The sequence below is a fragment of the Numida meleagris genome, chromosome 4 (genome assembly GCF_002078875.1).
Source record: "Numida meleagris isolate 19003 breed g44 Domestic line chromosome 4, NumMel1.0, whole genome shotgun sequence".
Lineage (NCBI taxonomy): Eukaryota > Metazoa > Chordata > Aves > Galliformes > Numididae > Numida > Numida meleagris.
In genome coordinates this window covers 43,849,450-43,863,683 of record NC_034412.1, presented here as the reverse complement: position 1 = coordinate 43,863,683, position 14,234 = coordinate 43,849,450, and the positions used below count along the sequence as shown (strand labels likewise).

The 14,234-nt window shown below is 37.2% G+C and overlaps 1 protein-coding gene across 1 annotated transcript; it reads right to left on the bottom strand.

The window, feature by feature from the left end:
* Positions 745 to 10,693, bottom strand: INTS12 (integrator complex subunit 12). The gene is made up of 6 exons (XM_021395487.1): positions 10,538 to 10,693; positions 8,444 to 8,596; positions 7,786 to 7,973; positions 4,226 to 4,385; positions 2,814 to 2,966; positions 745 to 1,329 (listed from the first exon to the last, which is right to left on the bottom strand). The coding sequence occupies exons 1-6, from the start codon at positions 10,691 to 10,693 to the stop codon at positions 745 to 747; spliced, it is 1,395 nt and encodes a 464-aa protein (XP_021251162.1).

Genomic DNA, 14,234 nt, shown 5'->3' with positions numbered 1-14,234 from the left:
GTTCTTCTATTTTTCCTTCCACATCAAAACAATACGGTTCAATGAGATTGCACATCCAATTAGGGTATGTGGTAGACAGTACATTATCCAGTCAAATTACAAACAGGACAACCTTAAGGTTCTTTACAGATTGAAAATACTGTTTTGGCTCTCTTCCTCTCTTCACAGGTTAGGGATCATTTCTACTCCTTCCCCTCAGAGAGCAACAACTACAAAATGACAAAGAAACTTCTCAGTGCTTAAACACAAAATAGGCCACCCAAAATTCTCACATGAATTGTGCAATCTGAGGTGAACTCCCTTAACTGCCCAACACAGACAACCCTGAAAAGCTGAAGCATTTTAAGGATCAGAAACCTAGATGAAAGAAAAGTGGCAGTGATTTCCCAGATTAATAATACTTTTATTCACAATGCTGAAAGATGACAGCTTAGTAAGTTCAATTTGTGTCCACAAATATTTTTCTTAAATACACCAAAACTCCCAATGCTTACAATTTCACATTCCATTGCTTTGAGCTAAAAACCAACAGCATGTAATCGTGAATATTCCTCTAACATATTCAGTTTTCAGATTTGAAAAGTCAGAAGGAATACTAGGATTACCTAACTTTCACCTCCTGTACAGCATAGGTTTGGGACTTCCCAAATTACTGGTTCAGTCCCTGTAGCTGGTGGATTTCCTTTACAAGATAAATGCTGCTGTTTTGCAGATCACAGCCAGCAAGATCAACAAGCAGCTGTACTACTTCTTGAGTTTCTTTTGAGCAGCCTTCTTCTTGACCATTTGTAACCTCTTCATTGCATTGAGCTGAGATTCCTGAGAAGTTGGGCCTTTCAGGGAGGCTGACTGATTACCAGCATCTCCTGTGGTTTTGCCTGCAGTGCCCCCACTGTTACCTGCAGTCCCACTGTTGCCATTCCCACTGCTCACCTGGCTGCTGGTGCTTGGTGTGGTGCTGCTGGGACTAGGAAGACCTACTTTGCTAACATTGTCACTACTTACTGAACGACTAAGAGTGGTTTTTCCCAGTGTCAGAGGTGGAGGAGGTTTCAGCTGAGCAGGGCTCGTGCTATTGTTAGCAGAAGGTATTTTTGACCCTAGTCCTGTTTTCGAAGCTGCCAACCCTGACAGACCCACAGGTTTCTGGTTATTTGAAGAAGCTGCAGGTTTCCCACTGGTGCTCTGTGCTGTTGATCCCAGTTTGGCAGTTGATGGATTGGCAGAGGAGTTTCTGGCTGCAAAAGCAGCCCATCCTGTAAGGCCACTGGTGGTTGCTGAAGAGGAAACACTTGTACTGGCTGAGTTCCCCGAAACTGCTGCTGAAGGCTAAAATAAATAAATCATTCTTATTATAGCAGCATTTATTTGTATAATACATCACAGCAGGAATAGATTGAGCCTCTGTTTTAGTTCTTTACCCAGGAACACACAGTGGACAATATTTCATCACTGGTCATTACAGTTAAAAAAGCAGTAACAGGAAGAGGAAAGGATGCAGGTGCAGATAACTTTAAGTTTCCCAGCCAAATAAAACCAATACCTTTTTTCTATACAGGCTATCATATAGCACTGAGATCTCCCCATAAATTCTAAACACCAGTTTTACTGAAATAACTACAGTCCAGATTTGTGAAGGATAAACAAGGGAGGCAAGCTAGTATCTTTTATTGTTTGCCATTATCTGGTGTCACTTTTTAACAAGATAACAGATATTAAGATAAAGAACAGCTCCATAGTAACTAAGCATTGCATTTTATTACATTCTTTTGGATAAAGTAAAAGCATCAAAGCTTTCCTCTTGCTGTCTTAGTTCTTAGCAGCCTGTACCCCACAGACACAGTTTTAAAGAAACATTGGACTTCTTTCCTCTAGTCTTTCCATTCAGGCAATGCAAAAAGACAAATGTTCTGCAGACAAAACTTCGCTTGAATGGAAAGCGCTGTATACACTAGTTGCAGTTCCCAAACCTCAACCAATTCCCAATTTTCAGCTGGGGATAATACACCGTTGACTTATCAAAACCAGAGTAATACCAGTTTACAGCCATGGTGAAAAGAGTTACTCAGAAGTGTAAGTGCTGAGCAAAAGCCATCATGTTATTCACAACAGTTCCCATCTAAGCAGCACAACTGCAAATACACCTCTGAGAACATGAATGATCGCAATGATTCTGTGTTACAGGTGAGTTCCTTCAGTGAGCATCACTGTTTGTTAGACCTCTTTGTCATTTATTATGCTGCTTCTGGTTTATCACCCTTGACCAACTTGCAACAACATGCATTAAATAACAACATTTACTAAAGAAGCAGGAAGCTAGTATATGCTCTCTCATGTTTCTAAATTAGACCCTACAGAATCAGCTGGATTTCCCTATTGCCACGAGGAGAAGCCTAACTACCAAAATATAGATACGTTACTTGACCACAGAGAATAAATATCATCTTTTATACTGTATATAAGGATATATATATAATATCATCTTTTATACTGTATATAAGGATCCATATAAAATCCTGGTTGTATAAAATACCATTAAGAAAAATTCTCAGAGTAAATTCTGTTCTGTCTCTTTTAACACAAAAATACAGTCAACAGTTGAATGCTTCAGGGATTTATGACTGAATAGGGTTGTTTCCCTCCCACTCTCCTGATGCTAATGCAAAACCACTATGCTATATTACCACTCAGTATAAATAGTACAGCAGACTACTTTCATTCATGGTTCTTGTGAGAAAGTGAGTCTCACTAAAAAAAAAAGAGGTATACAGTGAAATGTAAACTTCTTTTCTGGAAAATTTATGGTGTGTTACCTTCACTTCTGTTCTCTTGAATGCTAGAAAAGTTGTTTGGGTCTCCGGTTTCAATTTAATTTCAGGTTTCTTGATCAATGGATCCTTCACAGCTGGTTCCACTGAAACCACTGCTGGAGCTGGTTTTTGAGGTGGTTTTTGTGTCTTCTGAGCCTGAGTGGTAGAAAAAACAAAACAAAGCTAGTTAGTGGTTCTACAGTACTGTTTTAAGAAAGCATGAGCATTATTATATTGCAGTCTAGCCTCTATAATTTGAAGCTGAAAAGCATCTGAGAAGGCAGTAATAGGCTGCAGTAGTGGAGGCCACATCAAATATGGTACTGGTGATAAAGACTCCAGCCAAAAAACCATATTGAATAGAACTTTCTATTTCAACGCGGAGGTAGAGGCAGTGTTGAAACCTGGGGAATTCACTGGGCCTTCAAAAAAGGCAAAAACAGGTGAATTTGAGGAAGACATGGACATGATCCTGTAGTACTGAGATGCACACTGTACAAGTCCACTAAAAAGTTGCAGGAAAAAAAATGGTAGAATTCATCCTGAAACAAAAAAAAGTAGAAATGAGCATGTTGAAGGGAAAGGTTGAGTCACTGCAAAGGCTATTGTGTGCATTAACTGACCTCAAGCAAATTCACTGTTGGGTTCAACATTCTGATGATCATCAGAATAACCATTACTTCAGTGAGTAATAACTCCTAGGACAGGATCTTACATTGACTTTTCTTGTTTATTAGCAGAGACATTTCAATAGATAACCACTTGCTAAGTTACCATAGAACAGCTCCAAAACAGAGCACATTTTCTGCTGTATAAATGGGTTTTCTATCAAACTGTCAGAACTAGAGATATGTGAATGAAGATGCTTTCTTACTCTAATGTTTGTTTGTTTCTCATACTGAGATGAGAGGAATCTCTGCAGGATCAGAAATAGTTATAACCTGCTAAGTCAAGAACTTATCCTGCAGTTAAATCAAAATGAAACTTTTTTTTTTGGAACATGCTATCCTTCAGCACTTAGGATATGAACCAAAATTTTTAGTCTCTTGTTGCAAAAACAATCATTCACATCTACACCTACAAAGGAAATTAAGATTGTGGGGATATTTGGTTAATATGTAGGAAAAAACAGCATCACCTAGAATAAAAAACATTTTAAAATACTACTTACCAAGTGGGAAAGAGTCCTGTTTCACACCACTTAAATTTTTTTTTTATTAAAGTTTAAGAACATAACTAAGTATTCCTTGATACTACATTAAAAAACACAGCTCCAGCAAGTGAAGCACAGTTCAGAAAAATGGTTCTTCAACACTCTTCCAAAGATTTCTGCAACCTAAAGAACACTCTAATACACGAGAAATAATGTGCTCTATTCAAGTAGCACTCATACTAGACAGAAAACTGACTCCTACCATTCTCTTCATCTGTCTGGTACAGCGGGCACAGTACCATACAAGTCGAGGATCATTCACTTCCTTGTCTGTCACCTGAGGTTTATGGCAATCCTGGTGGTAGAGATTATGGCACTCCTGACACTCTACTAGCTGATTCCCAGAAATAACTGTCATTTGCCTGCAGAGCAAATAGTTAAGAACAGATTATTGGAAAAAGCACTTAAAGGATTATCCAATTGTAAATTAGTAAATGCAAGGCTTAAGATAAAAACTAAAAATATTTCTGCTTTCACGAATATTTTCTACCTGCAGCAGATGAATTACATTGATTTTTCTTCCCATGAGTGCTTCCTAGTAAATATTTTAGAAACTTGGAATTGTTAGATTTTCATGGGAGAAGTGACATTAAAAAACTCCAATATTATCAAACATGCATATATGACACTTCTTGTTCTTCTGTTTGATTTTTGTATTAGAAATTTAAGTCTCATCTGCTTTTTTTCACCTAGAGATTTTACCACTGTTTACTTATTATATGACTTTCTCATTACAGTAGCATCCAAAGGCCTAGCCTACATTTGGATAATTTTGCTGTAAGCTGTAGAGCAATACAGTTCAAGAACAAATAATTTTGCACTGACGAGTATGTAAGAGTGCTTTCTTCTAACGGATTTAGAAGCATCACCATCCCAACTCTATACTACTTTACAGATGTTTTATTAGCTATCCTTTTGGTCCCTACAAACAGACGCTTGGAATTCAAGATAATACCAGAATCAAGAAAAGATGGAACACAGAGGATTAACTGTGCAGCTCTGCCTTGAAGCAAGTATGCAAGCTGGTGATGATAACTTAATTCTGCTGTGGGTCTCTGGTGAAAGTAATCATGCTGTATAAATGACAAATTAGTGATGTACACATGATTGAATATGTCTAAATTAGCCAAATACTAGTTTCCTGATTATTTCTTCTTTCAGATGACAAATCAGGCTATTTAATTGCTAAGCTGCTTTTGCTCATAACCCTGAGGAGCAGGTACCCAGGTAACCATGGAAACTCCATTTGTAGATGGGTACAGAGAGGTAATACCTTATTTCTATATAACAAGAAAAAAGTCTTGAAGTATTGTCCACATGGACACTACAACATTTTCTAAGGAATATTTCTCTTTCACATGGGCTATCTAAAAAAACAAAAGATGAAACATTTCTGAAATTCCACTGCCCCATTAGAGATGCAGGAAATTTCAAAAGCCATTTGGTTTACTATTCCTAAATAAACTGGGTCAGAACAAACCAGTGATGGTTTAACCCCATGTCTCAAGTGAGGAGACTCACTATTTTAAAGTTCCTAAGACAATTCCAGATTGATTAAAAAAAGATTTCAATGCTTCATGCCAAAAATCAAGTTAAACCAGTTTTATTTTTAAGCAATTAGATAAATGAAAAGCAAACTTAATGACCTTTTAACTTTAGAAAACAAGTATTCATAAAAAAATTAGGTCATTCTTTCAGAAATGGACTTCAACGTTTTTGTCGGGGCCAACTATCAGCTGCAAATAGCATATAGTATTACTTCTTCACATGACCAAAGATTCTTTTAACTCTTGAGTCCTGTTTTTCTAAGATCTGAAAGTATTGAAGAGGGTGAGGTATTTTAGTACTCCCTCCTTTGTGCCTAGTTTGGTATAGTGGAACAAGAACTAAAACAAACAACATAAAGACATCAAATTCCAATGTCCCTGATGATTGTGCAGATGCATTTGACATTTGCAAATCTTGAAACATTTAATGACTTTAGTTTTTATGTCTATGAAAAAGGAATAGTTAATATACAAACGTACTTTTTTGCATTTGTGAACTCATAGTTCACAAACTGATAACTCACAGTTGCCAACTTTTCTCCTTAAGCAATATAAACCATTGAACTATGAAGAAAAAAAGAATCCCACATACTCTGCAACTGGACGTGGTGTTCTCATTCACAACCATCTGTATACAAATACCAACAGGTGTCAGCTTCCAAATAGCATTCATACCTGTGTTATTTTACAGAAGTATCCAGTGCTTCTGTATTTCATATATACTGAAATGTCAGTATTTCAGCTCAAGACACCAAGCCCCAGGAAGGGCCCCTACATTGACAGCTGACCAGTAAATAGTGGAATGCAGTCCTAACAAATACGTTGGACATAGAAAGTCTGAAGCATAAGTACTCTGAAAAATAATCCATCCAACCTGAGATAGAAACTGAGAACCAGAAGACATCAGTTCCTGCAGGGTTCAGGTAACATGAAAACAAATCCCAAGTCTTGAGAGACTGCTGCCATCCTCTCTAACGAGTTTCCTCCCGATATGCTTCTCCCTCTCTCTGGCATCACTTTAATAACAGCTATTTTATAATCACTATTACAGGAAGAAAGGTAAGAGTGAAAGATTTATTTCTTACTTCAAGTTTTTGAATTATTCTTCCTTTTTCAGTGTCGATAGTAAAAAGTTAAACGTTTAAGCTAACACGTGGGAATAGTAGGACATGAAATCTCGACACTCTACAATTGGTTAACAGCATAATTGGCTGTAACAATGGAAACTTATCCTCCATGAACTGGAGACACCTCAAGAACAGAGTTTCTCAGCTGGCTTAAACTGAGCTAGAATTCAATAATACTACCAAGAGTCTGGCCAGACCCATAACATCAGACTCATCTTTCTCCCTGTCCTGACCTCTCCCTGTTCTTGCAACCATGTGTACATGAGGATAAGTGCACTCACTGAGCTGATTGAAATGTAAAGCTCCTGAAAAGGCTGAACAGGAAGCTGATCCAGAAGCTGGTTCAGCTGACCACATGCTTACGTGGACAGTATACCCCTGACAGAGGTAGGGAAGTAGGTGCAATCAGAATAGCCAGTCTGTTTTGGCAGCACCAGGTACTTACAGGGATGCAAATCACCTGTGAAACTAAATTCCTGTTCAAGTTACTTGACTACATAGTGGATATTCAAAAGTATGTTATTAATTCTTCCACAATTAGATATATCGTTGACAGAATATTGCTAAGATCTAGTTTTAGAAGCCCTTGCTGAAAAATAAAAAGAATGCCTCAATTGCAGGATGTAATGTATTTACCAGGTTAACTGAAAAAACAGTCACTGGTAAAGTAATGCCAAATGATTATGAAGAAAGTGAGCAACACATGCAGAACTCATACTAATGCCACTAAAAAAATGCACTCAGAACTGATTTTTAGAATGCCGCTTAACATTAGCTATTAATATTTTAACTTGTTTTCCAATACTTAAAAGATAGTATTTTTTATGTTAGGTTTTTCATGTTGAGTAATTTTATTAATTCTCACCTGCTCTTTTTTGAAGAAAAGAGATTTTTACTCATTAAAGACTCAATTTTCAGAAAACTATTCTTATTTGTGAAGAATGCTTAAACATATTAGTAATTTTGCATACGTACTTAAATAATTTCCAGCATACAACCTGCAAGGTCGTGTTAACTAAATGCTACATAGGAAAAAACCAACCAACTAAAAGCAAATACACAATTGCAATGAAACATTGTTGATTTACCTGCAAACGACACAGGCCAAACCCATTTCCATAGCAAAGTCATCAGCGCTGGTTTCCTCAAAGCTAGATAAATCAGGCATGGATAAATCCTTACTCGTCTGAACCGTAATAGGAGAGGAACGAGCCTCTTGCTTCTCAAGTCTGGGCTTCTTTGGCACATCAGCTCCTTCAGCAGTATCCCCTTTCATCTATTGCGATCACAGAAAGAATGTGAAAAAGCAGAAAGCTAATGGACCTCATAAAGTGAGAAAATGACTGCAACAATTAAAATAGAAATATAAAAAGGTGTATTCCATAAAACATACACACAGCATATTTTTCTTAGATACATCTTTTCCAAAATATTCATGAATTAGAAACTTGAGTCCACTTTTTGTGCTCCACTCCAAAACCCTCAAAAAAGCCTTGGAAAAACCCACATTTCAGGTTGCTACATTTTATTAACTTGTCATCAGTATATTTAAAGTATTTACAGAATAATTATAACTAGTCCTTTGCTGGATCGCCTGAACAACATGATTTGATAAGGCAGATTGTAGGCTATGCACTATTAGCAAGAGCAGGGTTATACAGACTACAGGGGAAAAGGGAGCTTTTACTAAAACATCTTCAAATTTGTTTGCCTGTTTATGTCATTAGAACACAAAATTAGACTCACTTTATCAGCAGATCTCTTTTCTGTTTCCTTTTTCACCTTTTCGGATGCAGTAGGCTTGCCATTGTTGTTACCAGAAGGCAAACTAGAAGAGGCTTTAGGATCTTGCTTACTGGAAACAGGTTTGGTAACACATACTTTCGGTTGCTCTACTTCCTAAAAACAGAAACAAAAATTGAAGTCAGACTCTACATAAGCTAATTCCTGTTCTGCAATTACTTAGATCACAGGTTAGGCAAACAAAACGTCACACAACACTGTTCACCTGGACAGACATTCTTCTAAACATTTCTTAAGTCCTTTTATATCACATCGACAAATTATCGCATTTAAACTGCAGTTATTAAAATCTCCCTTAATGCTCATCTTCCAGAGGAAAAGATACTTTTCTAACGACAGATCCTCTTTGGAACATTAATTCAACACTTTTCTGCTTTTAAAATTCAAGGAGATGACGAACACAAATTTTGAAGTAGTCCTGAGAACAAAATTGAATTTATGCTAAAAATATAAGCTGACACCTGCTGTCACTGGACATCAGTATGTCATTCCTTTATGGAGGAAAGTCTTAATCTCAGTTCATACTCACTAGCTTAACAATTCAGACCTCAACAGAAACTGATAGTTCTTATTAGTGATACATTAGCGTCAGCAATGTATAATAAGCAAATGAGCGATCAACCTTAGCAGTGTGTATGAAAAATTCCTCCAACTTGGTAAGAAGCGAGTAATTCTCTGCTGTGTACTGGGATAAATCCTGAGCTTCACTTCAGCCCCACCAGCTTCCCTGATTTCCTGTTGCATGCAGTCAGTGACAACCAGCCAAGCTGCTACTGCAATCAGCTTTCCAAGCCTCTCTGTGGTATTATTCAGCTCCTCTTTAAAGTACAAACCAATGCTTCTTTGAGCTCTGACAGAAAGCTTCTGAAAGTCCTAACACCTGTTTTACTACAGAGAACTGTAGTTTAGGTTTCAGGGAGCTAGCAATTCGCATAGAGAAGAATTAGACTGTGTAGTACAAGCATCATGTATGCTACAGGGGTAATACTGTATTTTTGATATTTGAAAAAGTTCCTGTGGAAGGAAAACAATGTGTGTGCATACAGACCGTCATTAGAACATACCCGGCCGACTTGTCAACATCCTAAGGGAGAAAACTACCTCATTAACTATATGGCAATACATAGTGATACTGGGATGTACCCACTTGGTTGTTTTCATCTGCTAATCTCAGATTCAAATATTCTCTCTAGCAGATGGCTAGTGATTTTCAGCAAATGAAAAGTCATGTTTTTCCATGGGATAGCGATGATTTTTTCCTGCAAATCATCTGTGGCAAGCCATTTCAGATTTTTTTCATTCTCATATGACTTCATTAACAATATTGAGAAAAGAGATCCAGTTTTATCAGTTGTACGTCCTTGGAAGTGGGTGAAATTGCTTTTAAGTTCTTTGCAATACCAGACAAAGTGTTATTAGGAATATCAGTAATCATATATAGGAAAAAGTTGACTCACCTAAACTGGTGATAGGTCTCTGGCTACAGAACACTCCTTCTCAGAAGTGGCCTTCACCCAGGAGGCAATCTCCCATTGGAGGCTAGCCCTTAAATGAGCCCAGGCAGGGGTGGACCTGAATTGCTTGCACCTATGTTTCCTGGGCCAGCCAGCCCCCTTCACCAGGTTCTCAATCATCAGGTCAGGCCATGACATAAGTCCCCTTACATCAGTAAATAGCTTTTTGTTTAATAATTATCTGGGAAAATGTAGTTTTGGTTCCCCTTTGCATGACAGTTATCAAGAAAAAATGCCAAATCCAATATAAAATACAAGCAGTACCATTAAAAAAAAATCTTGCATTTGCAATATAGTAAGGAATAGATCTGGATATATCAACAAGAGATTTTTTTTTCCATTAACTTAATTGAACACACTATTTTGGAAAAAAAAAGGAAATGGTGAATTTGAACATTTCAAAATTACTCTTAGTTTTTCCAGTTTCTAATTCTCTTCTAAATCTTCAGCTATAAAAAAGAACTAGGAATAGCTAGAGTTTTAAAGGCATGTAAAAGTGACCCATGCTATTTAACTCTAATACCTTCTGAGATGGACGATAACTTGAGTCAGCTCCTCTGGCCAAAGACTCATCCAGAAGTGCTTTCAGCTTTTCCGCAGAATCCTTACTCTTGGAACGCAAGAAGCCCAGGGCTTTCAGAAAAATAGGATCGAGCTCCATGTTCACTGCAGCAGCCATAGCGGTGTCTTTGTAGGAAGACAAAAATAAACAACAAACATATAAAAAGGAAGAACTTTATATATATGAAGCATAAGTCCAACAGCATGTAGCTAACTGGGATGCAAAATAACTTCTTTTGTAAGAAAGCTATATTGAATTAATTCACATACTACCTTTGCTGTGACTATCATTAGAATATGACTGTGAACTTAATGAGCTGAAGAACTTGAATTTGGCTTCACACCTGAAGTGATATCAACTTTGTTCTTTGCACATCTGATGTTCAGAAACTAAACTCATCATTCTTACACAAATGGAACAAGTAATCCATATTCTTGATATTCCAGCAATACAGAATATAAATGCAATTAAGTGTAAACTTCAACAAGAGCAACTACCACGCTACTCCTTATTTAGACTTGCACACAGTAACTTTTAACACATTGATCATTTAAGAGCAAAGAAAAATATGATCAGAAAATTCACTTCTGATAATTCTCAGAATAGCTCCCTGTAAGATACAGTACAAAGATACAACACGCTAGTACACAATTTCACATATTTTATAACAATACATGGTTGATTTTTAAATTTAGTTGAAATAGTGAGAAAAAAATCTACAACTTGGATTGTTATTTATCCAAGTTCACTTATTTTCCTATCAAGTACCTGTCCAGAGCTCTAAGAAACCACAGTGCCAATGGAAATTAAATGAGCAAAAGGTAAGAATGAATTAAAAAAAGAAGTCACACAGCAGTAGTTTCCTGCACTCCAGAGCCTTCATTGTTAACTTCTTTAACAAAAGTTGCACCAGAAATTCTGCTTTAACTTAATCAACAATAATGAATTTGAGAAAAAGAACAAAACATGGGAAGAAACGTTTCCCGTTCTTTCCCAAAATGGATAATAAGCAGTATTCTTAATAATTCCTTCAAATCTCATTTGAAACGTATCAGGATATTTTGTTTTTTATACAGTGATCTAGAAAAGTTTATCAATTCTGCTCAAAAGCACTACCTGGACAGTTTTTTTTTTTTCCCCCCCCTTAGGCTGGAGCCTCCAAGGTTTTGTCTGAAGAATTTCTTTTGATATTCAAGGCAATGAACTTCTACCTCTCTGGCCAATGCACCAGCAGCAGCAGTCTGCTCCCTCAATGCTTGCCTAGAAGTCTCCAGGAACCTTTATCTCATGCTGGGCTTTCACGAGACACCAGAGAATCGCTCTACTGAGATCATCAAGGAGTTCAACATGCAGTAGACTTCATAGGGATTTCATCAATGGAACCAGCAGAGAGTTAAGAAACCTCTTCAAGAGCTCATTCTCTATTCCTTAATCTACTTGTTAAGTCATTTTCCACTGGCCACAGAACTTGTGCTAGAAAGTACTATACATCAGTAACTCTTTTACCACTGATCATGCAGTCTACTACAGTGTGAGCTTCATCCAGACACAATTCAGTCTCTCTCCAATGTTTACAAAGCATAAATTCAATGAGTGTGGAAAGTACATATCTTTTTTTTTTGATAAATGCACTTATCTGCATTAAAAATTCTGGCTGTTCTTGAGATCTGTGGTTAAGTTACCAGTTCCATTTCTTTGTTCTGTGAATACGGCTTTTAAGTTTTAGTGCAAGGTAGCCTTCAATTAAGAATGCTACATCCTCCATCGTATAACAACAGTAGAGTGAAGACACTAGTTGCAGGAACTTGGAATTAAGAATAATTCCCCCATAAAAATCAAGGAAACAGATAGAAACCCTTTAAGTTCTTTTCTGAGGCTTCTTCCAGGAATACATACACATGTAATAAGGAACAGGTATCTTCAACAGCCACTGACAAACAATTTAGCATGTTTGTAGAATTTAGAGAACAAGAGTTAAGCCTGCTAAATCCATTTTCCTCTTTTGGAAGGTAACGCTTCCCCAGTTTATTTTGAGCTCTAGCTTTTTAAAGGCAACTATTATAAAGGAATTGCTAAAATTCAGATATGCTCAGAAGTTTTCCGTATACTTATTGTTTTATTTGTGTACAAAATTGCAGCAGATCTTTCTGTTCTCAAAGGTTGAAGTAATAATGTCACAAGCTACTGCAATCATTAACTAAGAGAAATTTCTTATGTGAAGAGAGGGACTTTGTATTGAAAATAAAATGTTGTTTAGGAAAAAAATATAGGAAAAAAGTTTATATGACACTTTATGTAGCAGTTTAATTATATAGCTGCCAGATTGGAGGGCCATAATATAATCCTTGAACCCAAGGTAGAAATAGTTTTGCTTGCAGCCGTAACTGAATAGAACACGTAGATAAGTTGCGGAGCTGGGACAAGAACTCACGTGCATTCTCTTGCAAGTGAGCATTAAGTCATTAGATCAGCCCTAAAAGCACCCTTCTCAAGTTAAGTCTCTGACAGTTCTTCATTGTTTCCCAAGTATTCACCATTTTTTTTTCCCTCCTTTGGCATCTTCTTTTCCTCAAAGAGGAGAATTCTTCTCTCCTTACTAAATCTAACAGCTGTGATGGTGGTAGATTTTGTGTATTTACCAATAATACCTTTTCCAGATCACTCTCAGATTTAACACAAGTCTTAATGAAATAGATCAAGGAAAGCAGGAAAAACTTAACTTCTATTTTCAGTTTTTAGTTCAGTACCATAATGAGGATTTGATTCATGACAACAATTTCATAGCTATCTCCCATGAGGGATATTTCACAACTCAAGCACTTCAGCAGTCCTGACAACTGTATTAATCAGAACAATTGTATTCAGCAGTTCCTATTTATGTGACATCTTTATCTGAAATTCCAAGAATTCCAGAAGATTTGGGTAAAATCTTCCACTATAGTTACTAGCATGAGTATCCATAACTTTATATGCTATCCTACAGCATGCTTTATACCATAATTTCAAATCAATAATCAATCACAGTAACCTGCTTATCTGACATTTCTATGTCACGCTATTGCCTTGCATTTGCTGCTTTCTACCACTCATAAACAATATATTATCTAAGAAACATAGAATACCATGGTTTTAGCTGAGATATAGTTAATTTTCTCCATAAAAGCTCACAGGGTCCCGTGTTTCTGATTTTTTTTTTTAATGAAAATAGTACTGATAACACACTGATGCTTTAGTTGCTGCTGAGCAGCACTGTGCAGAGCTGAGGACATCCCAGCTCCTGATGCTGTCTTGCCAGGAGGGGGCTGGGGAAGCACAAGGAGCTGTGAGGGAACAGAAGCAGGACTGCTGGCCCAGATTGGCCAGAGGGACGGCCCATACCGTATGGCATCATGCTCAACAATGAATGCTGGGAGACAGGAGGAGGAAGGGGGTGACATTCTGCGAGATTGTGTTTGTCTTCCCAAGAAACTGTTATGTGTGATGACCTCTGCTTTCCTGGAAGTGACTGAACATCTTCCTGATGACAGAAAGTAGCAAAGGAATTTCTTGTTTTGTTTTGCTTGCACATGCAGATTTTGCTTTACCTAGTAAGCCATCTTAACCATAACCCACAAGTTCTCTCCTTTTCACGTTTCTGATTTTCTCTCCCACCCAGAAT